Source organism: Gamsiella multidivaricata (genome assembly GCF_025024155.1).
Source record: "Gamsiella multidivaricata strain RSA 2152 chromosome Unknown BC939scaffold_143, whole genome shotgun sequence".
Lineage (NCBI taxonomy): Eukaryota > Fungi > Mortierellomycota > Mortierellomycetes > Mortierellales > Mortierellaceae > Gamsiella > Gamsiella multidivaricata.
The window spans coordinates 37,956-49,884 of NW_026251851.1; the positions used below are offsets into that span (position 1 = coordinate 37,956).

The 11,929-nt window shown below is 49.4% G+C and overlaps 2 protein-coding genes and 1 non-coding gene across 3 annotated transcripts; 1 reads left to right on the top strand and 2 right to left on the bottom strand.

Annotated features, from left to right (window-relative positions):
• Positions 1-448: 448 nt before the first annotated feature.
• On the top strand, positions 449-6,334 carry BC939DRAFT_508659 (uncharacterized protein; the record flags this gene model as incomplete). Its single annotated transcript, XM_051561028.1, has 9 exons — positions 449-1,364; positions 1,486-3,463; positions 3,556-3,639; positions 3,742-4,649; positions 4,734-4,904; positions 5,003-5,241; positions 5,354-5,615; positions 5,722-5,874; positions 6,006-6,334. 9 exons carry the CDS (start codon positions 449-451, stop codon positions 6,332-6,334), a joined length of 5,040 nt encoding a protein of 1,679 aa, XP_051406157.1.
• Positions 6,335-6,638: 304 nt separating this feature from the next.
• Positions 6,639-8,021, bottom strand: BC939DRAFT_470487 (Phosphoadenosine phosphosulfate reductase family-domain-containing protein). Its single transcript, XM_051558122.1, has one exon. The coding sequence runs from the start codon at positions 7,853-7,855 to the stop codon at positions 6,866-6,868; it is 990 nt and encodes a 329-aa protein (XP_051406158.1). The 5' UTR covers positions 7,856-8,021; the 3' UTR covers positions 6,639-6,865.
• Positions 8,022-8,632: 611 nt separating this feature from the next.
• BC939DRAFT_t192 lies at positions 8,633-8,704 on the bottom strand. Its single transcript has one exon. It is a non-coding gene; the product is annotated as a tRNA-Glu (tRNA).
• Between the last annotated feature and the right edge of the window lie 3,225 nt (positions 8,705-11,929).

An 11,929-nucleotide genomic window follows, 5' to 3' on the forward strand; every position in this document is an offset into this window, starting at 1 on the left:
TCATGGTCATGCTCATTGAAATTGTCATTGTCATTCCTCTTTTTTTCTTTTCTCTTTTTTTCGGCCGCCTCCTCGATACGCGCTTAGAAGCACTTCAGATACGTCCTGTGCATCCGATTGACCGCACACTTCACGCTTCATGCATTGCTTTGCAGTTCAGTAGTGTCTGGCAGTCTGACCGTCTCATTAGAAGGAGTACCTGTTTGCCTATCTGCTACCCTCCTCTTCTTTCTTGTTCCTAGTCATAATTTACTTTTTTCTTTCTTCCAGTCAAGATAAGACAAGAAAGACAACAGGACAATACAGCTCACACAGCAATCAGGACTCATAAAAGAACTGGAGACAAAGAACAGGCTCAGGACGACTGCACTCAGGAAGACAAACCAAGTATCAAAGAAACAGCGGCATCACAAAGACTGTAATTGCAACTACGACCGCTGCGGCCCCGATGACCTCAATGGCGTCTTCAAAGCCATTGCCGCCTATCCCTGTATCCGGTGCGGAAAAGGCGCTGCAAGCACAGACATTTGCACAAGCACAGCCTCAGTCGCAGACAGCGGAACAGTCAAAACTGCCGCAATCAGCACATCCAGATACGCCACCAGTCAACACTCTCACAAGCATCTTCTCTTCACTCCTCTCCTCGGCCGCCTTCTCTTCTATGTCAGCTTCAAAAGCTGTCGCTGCTGCTGCAATCCCAAGGCATCCCTCCAGAGCGCCCACGCCAACCCTATCAGAGTCAACAGGAACACCTACATCAACGGCACTCACTGGCGTCGCTTCACTACCACCACCAGGATCAAGAACAGGAACTGATATACCAGCCCCAGCCTCTTCCTCAGCAACGCCAGCAATAGCAACATCAATGGCCATCGCTAAACGACAGCAGCAGGTCATGGTCTCTCTGGACCAACGGTCCTTCCAGCATTTGCGGGCTATCGCTCGCCAGTCTATAGCGAGCTCCTATCTCGAGCCAGAGATCCTCTGGCAGCGGCTTTTCATGGATCTTGTCCACGTCCTTGCCGTGAATGCAGCCAATGCATGGCAACAGATCGAGGCGGCACATAAAGTAGCTCGAGCGGATCAAAACGACGGCACCAATGGCCTGGCAAGCATTGCTACCACGGCAATAGCGTCAGGCATAGTGAAGCCAGACATGAATAAAGAACAAGCGGAGGTCAAAGACAATGGCGAGAACAAGGACAAGGACAAGGACAAGGATGCCAAAAGCAAGCCTGCCTTCAACTACAGTATTCGCCTTGTCAAGAACATCAGCTCTACCCAGGAATGCTCATTCACCGCTGGTCGATTCGAGGGAGAGCCTCTCTTGCTGGAAGAGCAATCTATCACAGAGCGAAGGAGACGTATGTCACCACAGTATGCCGCCATGGTCTCCCTTTGGATTTTCTCGTCAATACGTCTCTACAGCATCTACATCAGAGCTTCTTGTTTACCGATATCTTTGGCATTGTTTATCATTAATAGCGCCTAAGGGAGGGCGACCCATAATTCCTCTTGGAGGTACTATCTCGCTTGCTGCCGGATTGGAGGATTTGCCAAAGGCTGAAAAGATCCTGGAACTCCTGGTCTTTGCACTGTGCTCCTTGCACCTAGAAGCCTACCTCATGCGCGACCACAACGCTCCTAGACCAGACATCTCTGCGGCTCACGAAGCGGACGCCAAGTACAGCAAATCACCCACAAATTCACAACCAACCACTCTCAGCGATTCGAAGCGAGCGTCTAAAGGATCCATGTTCTTTGGATGGTTGTCCCGTGGCACTTTACCCGCGAAGTACAAGAAGGGAACAACACAGCTGGCCCAGGATCTGGATACTGCTTCTGGAAGCGGGTATCTCACCAATGGCTTAGGGCAGAACAACAGGTCAAGCATCGCCAACGACTTTGGAATGGCTGAGGATCTTCAGAGCTACCAGAGCCATCGATTCGCAAAAATTATCCAGCAGGTGGAAAAGGCCATCATATCCGTTTCGCCGGAAATCACCTTCCCTCCGCCCTACCTCTTGCTTCGCCTGCGGGACGAGGAGGTTGTTGGGCCAGACTCAAAGAGGAAGTCATACACGTGGGAAGACGTGGAGTTCGTCGCGAAAAAAATCGGCTTTGGCAATCGCTTGAATCAGGCGAACATCGCTGGCGGCAGTCAGCTCACGCGCTTTGGAACAACGTCGATCAGCGTCCACAATAACAACAAACTGCCAAAGTCAAACCGGCTGCCTGCCGACTCTAGAGCCGGACTGGACCATCTCATGACCAATAGCAACTCGCTTCAGGGGATATTCAACCACCAATCCATTACGTTTTCATACTCGTACTACTGGTCTGCGACGGCTGCGGCGCCATGCAACCCACCCAACTTGATAACGGTCGACTATTACCGTAAGGCAGGGCTCTATGAAGACATGGGTCTCGGTGAGATGATTGAGTACATTTGCAAGCGAGCCAACTCGGATTGTCTCGACAAGACATGTGGCCACAAGCGACTCGAGCACATTTCAACTTATACGCATGGCGAGGCCAGAATCAACATTACGGTGGAGCAGCCCCGAATTGATTCCGCCACAGATTTTGATTTAGAAGAGTTCGCACCCTTTTTAGCCAACAACAGGACGATTGCCGTGTGGACCAGATGCAAGATGTGCAAGGCAAAGACGAAATCGAGAGAGCTATCGCGGCCAGCTCGATTGTATTCCTTTGGAAAATATCTAGAGCTGCTTCTATATGGTCAGCACTTTACGCCCGGTCCGCGGCCTCTTTGCGGCCATGCTCTGAATAAGGATGCTATCGCCCGGTGCTTCTTCTACCGTGAACTTGTGGTGACGTTTGAGTTCGAGAGTATCGATTTGTTTGAGATGCGGATATCAAGACTGCAAGTCCACGAGGACTATCCTGCGATGCCACGATTCAACCCTGGTGACATGGACGACGACAGGCACCATTATTCAACTTCATATTCGTCCACAATAGGGTCCTCTCCGCGCGCCAGCACACTCTCTGTTTCGGTTAACGGCGACTACCTCGCAGAGGCTGAGCAGGCGAATATCCTAGACACCGTTCGACTTGAGATAATGCACTTTTATGAGTCTTGCAAGAAAATTGTCGTTGCCATGGAGGAGCACCTCGGAGAGACCAAATCTATATCCAAGCAGACCAGCAACAGGACCAGTAAAGCATCGGCCCCTGCTGTGGCAAAGGACCCAGCTCAAAAGGTCGCGTTGGATTGTCTGGATGAGCTGGGTGAGCGATGGAAGGCAGACGAATTCGATTTGTACGACCAACTCAAACACGTCTCACTTCCTCGATTGAACGAACTTCGCAACCGATTCAGGGATTACGTCAAGAGAACCATGCGCTCCATGGAGACCTGGCAAAATGAACATTACCCTGAGGCACTACAATCGAAAGACAAGGGCTCGATTGAGTGGGCATTGCCAGACTATGTCATGTATGTGAATTCACCTTCGGCTTGGGGAATGCTTGAAAAAAAAAAAAAAAAAAAAAAAAAAAAAAAAAAGCTAACCTGTATATTTTTACTAGTCGACCTTCAATGCATACTTTCCCTGGAACCCCTGTTATTTTGCGTGAGGACGAAGTAAGCTCAATAATTGCATCTACTCTAAGGTAACGTTAACAGCCGTGCATCGAATGTCGTTCCTAGGTCCTTCTTTTTATGTCGTTTCAGCCTCTCTGATATGAAAACATTCTCCCCAAAAAAAAAAATAGCTGCAGGGATTATCTTGGTATGGTGTCGACTATGCTCAACAGAGATAGCGATGGTAGCGATGCTGAAGAGAGGGAACCATCACCACCACCACTGCCGAAAAAAGATTACCGAATGGAGGGCTTTCTCAACCCAACGCGCACACCACTAAAGACTTCACGATCAGATGGCAGCGTGACCCTTCTCGGACGGAAATGCGGCATCAACGAGAGCAATGGCAGTACAGTGGTTAGCAGCTCTCTCGACAACCGAAGTGGCTCTAGTCGGATGAGTGGATGCAACGTCGGTGATGATGAAGAGGAGGACGAGGAGGAGGACGCGTTTCTTGTGGTGGATGGATACCAGACCAGTGTCAAACTCTTGCAGATTTCAAAGGTCGATTTTGCAAGTCTTATCCCCAATGGCACCATGTCTCCACGGAGCACCATCGGAATTCATTTCGGAAGTGGCCGGCATGGCAAAAATTCGACCTTGGGTTTGAACACTGCGGACAGAAGGACCGATGCATCTGAGAAGCGACCCTTCAGTATGATGTCTCTTCCTAATTCGACGCCGGCACTAGTTGCATCGCCGCTATCGACGCCTTCGGAGAAGGCCTCAGCCAACTCGTTCTTTGTTTCGCCACCCGAGAGTCGCTCAACAACCCCAACCTCAGGAGGAAAGTCAAAGCACACGTTCGGTTATCAATCCCTCACATCTGGACTGAGTGGTACAATGAAGGGCTTAAGTCTTAACTCTTTATCGGAGAAGATTGGTAATGGGTTTTCGAGCTACAATTCTTCCAGTGTTTCTGCCGAGAAGGTAGAGAAGGAGCTGCTCATATCAGACACTACCGATGGTGGCAGCAAAGAGACGCCATCACCGGAAAGAGACATAAACTCAAGCATTGGAAACCCTCATATCAAGGCTCGTAAGTATTTGATTTTTGGTGCTGTATTATGCGCCAAAATATTTCTTTTTCAGAAACGCTGACATAGTCTTTTGTTTGCTATAGGATTCTCTCATGGAAAGACATCATTCTCATGTACTGTCTACTATGCAGCAGAGTTTGACACGCTTCGTCGTCGATGCGGTATCCACCAGATCTATGTTGAGTCGCTCTCAAGATGCACTAGCTGGAATGCTAACGGCGGCAAGAGCAAGAGCAGCTTCTACAAGTCAAAGGGTACTCGGTCATGCACTAGCTCTATATGTAGGTTGCAAGTGAAGCGTATAGAAACATACTTTAACAATAACTGTTCTTTCTTTTTTTGATAAAAACAGATGAACGCTTTGTTATCAAACAAATGATTTCCAGCTGGAACATTGCTGAAAAGGACGAGCTGCTGAAGTTTGCACCAAAGTACTTTGATTACATGGAGAAGACCCACGAGGCGCCCACGGTTTTGGCAAAGATCTTTGGCTTTTACTCGCTGAAGATTAAGAATGGCGAATCGGGTCAGGTTGTGAAGATGGATGTTCTGGTCATGGAGCATCTTTTTTACAAACAAAAGATTACCCGAGTAAGGAACAGAGGAACTCACTGCTGCCGGTAGACAGGACGTTTTGCAATGAAATATGCAAGGATGATGAGGTTTACAGAAATTTGACGTTTTATTTAACATTTCTTTCTAGACCTTTGATCTGAAAGGCATTCAGGATCGACACGCAGGAAGCAAATCGAATGCTGGCGGTGGTGGATCAACGACGCTTTGGGATGGAGACTTTATTGAGGGCCGATACAGGGCCCTTTTGCTTCTGCATTCACACTCGAAAAAGATTATCCGGGCGTCTCTACTGAACGATACAGAATTTTTGGCTGCAGCCAATATCATGGACTACTCGCTGCTGGTTGGCGTGGATGACGAACGCAAAGAACTTGTTGTTGGCATTGTCGGTCAGTGTTACGGCATAGAGATTGCAAGAAATGGTGCCATAGCAAGGGTAAAAGGAGCCTTAGATTCTCATCTTTGTGCTTTTGTTGCTGGCCTCGTGGGCACTAGATTTTATTGGAGCATACACATGGTACAAAAGAATCGAGTCCAAGGGTAAGACGACACTCCGGGGCGCGAAAGATAATGTCACGGTCCTCCCTCCACAGCAGTACAAGACACGGTTCAGAGAAGCGATGGAGCGATACTTCCTGTCTGTACCAGGTAAAATGTCGATTTCCGATGTCTCCATCTCACTTACACTATTCAAGAGCCTGAATTTACGGCGTTGATTACGCAATGCATTATTCAATAACCAACTATCTTTTGCTTATATATCGTGACACCTTTTCTAGATAAATGGTCAAAGACGGTCGTGGAGCAAGAGGAGGAAGCAAAGGAGGCCAACAGCAGTAATGGCACGGCTCCAATAACCATACATGAAGGATCAAATGAGAACCTCGGTGCGCCAGATTTGGAGCAGACTCTGAAGAACAAGACTTCTGGATATCTGGAAAAAATGTCTAAGGCTATTTTGCCTTCCAAACCGGTAGACTCTATGGCCCCCTCTCGTATCCTTTTGGCGTCAACTGAACAGGACTGCGACGACAAGAGAGTGGATGGGTCTGGAGAGACTGAAGCCCGTGTCCAGAAACTGCCACGAGTATTTCATCCACTTGACTAGAGAGATCTATGTTATTCTAGATGTATTTCTATTCACTCTTGCGTACTTGCATATGTCCCTAGCGAAGTAACAATGTTCATGGCAACGATTACGGCGCAGTTTGCACATATTTGGTTCTGATGGCAATAGTTTGCTCCGCAAGCATACAGTCGCCAGATTCGATTCCAGAATGTCCGGATGGTCAATCCCCTATCACCGCAGTGCGCCGACAAAGAACTCATCATTAGTTATCTAACATCGGAACACCTTTTGTTTTTTTGTTTTTAATGAGGAAAATGCAACTATATTTACAATGAATAAAGAGGTCCGTCTAAACTGCACTATCGTCTTGAAAGTGTAGACATTGAGAATAGCGGGGGAAGAGAGGGGAGGGCTACAAGTACAAAACGAACGCGAATCCACGGTGAAAGAAAAACGTGATCGGTATGAAGGGGAAGAAGAGAGACGCGACAATGATAAATCATATTGTGACGGAATGAGGTGATTATTAGATTATCGTATCGCGCCTTGAGTACCCATCATCGCCGATTTTTATGCGACCTCGACGACCTGCTGAGGTTGCTGTTCTTGTTGGCGCTGCTGGATCGCCTGCTGCGCTGCAAGCAGAGCCTGCTTCTTCTTTTGGGTTGCCTGGAACTCAGCCCTCATCTTAAAATAGTCGACATGGAGTCCGCACTCGGTCTTCTGTTTGCCCTCCCAACGGCCAGAACGCTCGTCATCTGGATTCGAGGCAGGCTTGGTCGAGTGCCAGTCGCCAATGGAGCGATAACCCTGGTCAAGAAGAGCATTAAATGGGACTTGGTAGGCGCGGAGATAAGTCCAGACCTGCTGGAAAGACCAAGTCGCTAAGGGATTCAGCTTAAGAAGACCGGTGCCTGGCTCTACCTCAAGAATATCAAGTTGAGAGCGGTCACCCTTTTGAGAACGACGGCGACCGGAGATCACAGCCTGGGCGCCCAACTCTTGATAGGCGCGGCGGCCGGGCTCAACCTTGACGAGGTAATCATAGGAGACTTCATCCATCTCCCAGAGCTGTTTACCATGCAGATGCTCGAAATCCTCGGCCGTCTCGCAGTCTTGGGGCTTGTAGACCTTGAGAGGGATGTTGTAGTGATCTTGGACACGCTGGGCCAAATCGAGGGTCTCTTGGAAGTGGTAGAGGGTATCGATGAAGATCAAGGGAACAGGGTGGCGACGAGTGTTGTAGCCAGACTTTTTGAAGCGGCTAAGGCTACCATCCTCATCATCGTCCTCCGAGGCCGAAGACGAGGCTGGCGTGGGGTGGACATTGGCGGCGGCCTGCTGATCGATATGGATGCGATTGATCATGTCGAGGATAACGAGGCCGGTAGGACCGAAGGCAGTGGTCTGGATAAGGCCAGGGAGGGATATCATGGCCCATTCGATGATCTTTTCTGGCGACAGTTTCTCGAGTTTGGCATTGATAAACTTGAGGTGGGCGGGGGTGAATGTTGCAGAAAGAGCGAATGTCTGCTTGCTATTGACTGTTGACTCTGGCATGTCGGAAGAGTATATATCTGTGATCGAGTGTGTGAGGAGTGTGAGGAGTGTGTGTGACGGAGGAGTGAGAATGAAAGAGTAGAGTCTGCAGGAGGGCGTGAGGAAGATCGCAGGAACGAGAGAATTGGATTGGAGAGATAAACTATGAAGGTGAGTTTGGAAGAGTAATGAAGGAAAAAAGAAAAGGAAGGAGAAAAGAAGAAGGAACGACGGAGTTCCGGCGATGTTATATAGATTGGATGCAAGGGGCAACCAGATGCGCAATGGCAGCCACGTACCCCGATCTATGTTCTTTGGCGATAACGAACAAAGAACAGCTCGTCAAGTTGAATTGAGTTGCGTTGACCATGACAAATACACTGAGATATCTTGGTTCATGCGCATTTCTAAGCGGCAGTCATCATAGCGTGCATCCTTTTCTTTTGTGGGGGCAACAGCTCTCTGCAAAACAGCACAATTGCATCCTTCCATGGCTTCCTTATCCATCCCACGATCTACCTAAGCGCAAAGTGTGAGAAGTGTAACGAAGTGGACACGAACCATCCAAGGAGTAACAGTGCCCTTTGTCTGCGTGGTTGAACATGCCACATAGTCTATCGCCATATTGCGTCTTTCTCCAACGCGATGGTATCATCATCTTTCTTTTCGCTGCCAGCGAATCAAATTGCGCGGAGCGTCGCCTACGAAACTAAAAGTTCTTTTTAATCTAGAGAGGCAGTCACAGTTCTGCGCGTGTTGCGAAGCACAGAAAAAAAGTTCGGGCGAATTAAAATTTAATTCCCAGTCCGGGGATCGAACCCGGGCCTTGTCGGTGAGAGCGACAAATCCTGACCACTGGACCAACTAGGAAATAGTTGCATATCACATTGAGATTTAATACTACATATTGCTAACTTTATGAATTGTTATTTCCTCTCAGAGATCCTTTATTTCCTACCAGCCTTTCCCTCTCCTGCTCCCAGTAGTGAGTCCGAGGAATGCAGGCGATCGTGCACGGGGGCGATTATGTCCAGGAAGCTACTGCACAATGGATTGATGAGCTACTGGAGGAATTACCATCCGATCTGGAAGAGCCACAGGCGCCAAATGGCTTGGACGAAGATGAGCAGCCCGCCGCTGTGCATCCAGCACCAGTTGACAATTTAGACAGGGCGGTATTACGTCTACCTGTAGGGAATACTGCGACTGCCGACGATGACAGCGTGCCCGACGAAGCTGCGAGTGAGGAGGAAAGGTCCGAAGGCGGAGGAGATAACAATGCAGAACAACCGATGGATCAACCACCACTGGAGGAAGACAATGGAGAGCAGAACAACGGTTTGCTGTCGTCTCAGGACATTCTCAACTTGGATCCGGAAACTGCGCTCTTCACACCGCGAGTCCAAGAGACGCTCAGCCAGCGTAGCGTAAGGAAGCAGGAATACATTCGACGTGCTATGGTAAAAATGACAGGCAATCGACTGCGTGATCAAGACGACTTGGACCGTGCTTTCGACAGAGAAGAGCACAGACTCGATCAACAATGGATTAAACAGAAGCGGGCACAACTGAAAGTAGTACAGAGGCACCTTCGGCAACAAATGCAGCAGGCAGAACAGCAAACACGGGAACAACAGCGACAATTGGAAGAGGAGCGGCGGCGGGCAGAACAGCAAGAGAGTGACCGACAGCGGCAGCTGGAAGAGGAGCGGCAGCAGGAGAAGCAACAGCAGGAGGAGCAACGACGCCTGCGGGACATCGAGAGACGGGCTCGATACAGAGAAGAACGACGAAGACGACGCCATTTATATCGTAGATATATGAATGTGGATGCAGAGGCGTGTATAGACCACTTGCATGAGGATGCGCACAAGGCGGTGGACAATATGACGACACCTGTTCGCCAACCATTGCCGGCAGTATCAGATGAAATTGAGCGAGATTTACTGGGATTGGCGCTCCAGGTACCAACAATCCAGCAAATTCGGACAGCTAGGAGACGTTTGCAAACACATCGAAGGCTTCACTTCTGCTCGGATGGGTCAGTGATTCACAACGGCACAGAGCAGGTCAGTGCAGCATTCGGAGTTGTCGTTTCTGTGGATGGTGGTCCCTACACAACGGCGTTCAGTGGACGGGTCGGGGGATACGCGTCGTCAACAATTGCAGAGATGTGTGGGCTCTTGGCAACAATTCTTATCAGCCCAAGGGAAGAGAACGTCGACATCTACATCGACAATCTCACAGTCGTCAACAATTTCAAGGAGTTGGTGCAGCAGCGGGATTCAGCAACAGCAAGGCAGCGTTTGAGATCTGCAGATGCACAGTGGTGGGCGATGGTGCATTATGCCTTCTTGCAACAAGGACAAGGTATATCTGTGCATTGGGTACGAGGACATGCTGGACACCGTGGCAACGAGGCTGCAGACACTGTTGCCAAGGCAGCACATGGGATCGATACAGGACTATGGAGGCTAGACGCAACGCAGCACCATGATTTGAAATGCCACGCACAGTTTGCAACACACAGTGCAGACCTGGACTTGAGGAGGATACTGAAGTTGCAGTCCGCGGTACGGCACCATTATCAGTGGACATTGCAGCATCGAACGAGGACCTACATCAAGGATTGGCGGTCGGTAGCATGGGCGCCCACGCTACGGATCTTACACGATAACAACCCACCAAAGCGCTTATACACCAGCCTGGAAGACTGTCGTTTACGTTCGCACAGGATCAAGAAGCTGCATGGAGATTTGCCGACATTGCAGGCGATGAAGAAACGACATCCAGATACCTACCAAACGGACATATGTCGTAGGTGTGAGAGGGAACCAGAGACGAACGATCATCTTTGGCGTTGTTCAGCTACCTTGTGCGACCAGCGACAAGAGTGGAGGGACGCGGTGGAGGAAGTGGAGTTGAATGGATATCGTGCATGGAGACAGGCAGTGCGAAAATGGGAACAGGAGAGAGAGGAGGCCGAACGGAAGGACAAGCCCTTCACTGCGACTTGTCCCAACTTCTCGGCAACAGGAACGAAGGCTATCTGGGAGTCAATGCAGTGGATTCAGGGGACGGCGGAAAGGCGAGGGACATATCGGGTTGCGGAAGAAGAGGAGCCGGAGAGTGAGGCAGATTGGGAGGTCAAGGACTTATACCGAGGTTTGGTGCCAACGGGACTCATTGAGACCTGGAAGCAGCTATTTACCACCACCAAGTGGATTGCGACGATCATGGTGACAAAGTTCGTGAGCAGGATCGAAGAGTTTGGCAGGACCAAGATATGGAACAAACGATGCGAGGACACTGTCGCCTGGGAAAAGTCAGTTGGAATCACCTTCATGAGCAAACGCGCCGGAGGACGCAACGGTGATCGGGGACACCAACGTAGTGTTGGTGATTTCTCTGATTTGAAAGGGAGACGGTTACTTGCAACGGAGATCCAGGAAGGTAGACGGACCGCGGATTATAGGGTGCTACAGCATTGCTTGGGGCGAGGGAAGTTGGACATAATGGAGGGGTTATTCGGTTTAAAAACAACTTTATTAACATTGGATCTGGATTAGGAGACGTGTATCGCGCAACAGGTCACGCAGGAGTTAGGTTAGGCTAGCTATGCGACATGGGTTATGAATTTGACGCCTCAAGCCAACATAGTTGGTAGGGGATGCGGCTCTGCCGTGCATGGAAGGCATCTATGGCTTCAAGGCCTTTGCGGACCATGCGTCTTGTGCTCATGGGGATTTATGTTAATAAAAAAAAAAAAAAAAAAAAAAAAAAAAAAAAAAAAAAAAAGTAGTGAGTCCGAGGAATCTTTCCTTCCTACCACGTTTGGGGGGCACATACATACACACACCGCACAATCCCTATCCACAAATCACTACCCCTACCAGTGCACCCAACCGTGCAACGCAATATGGCCATGACAGGTGGCATTGAGGCAGCTCTAAACCCTCACCAACGACCGACTGAGGTCGATAGCGGCATCATTGAGCATAAAAACAAAAAGCAACACGTAGACCTAGGTAATGGTGAGGGCAGCCATTCTATCATGGTCCCAGCCACATCTGGCAAGACACTTGTCCCGGACTC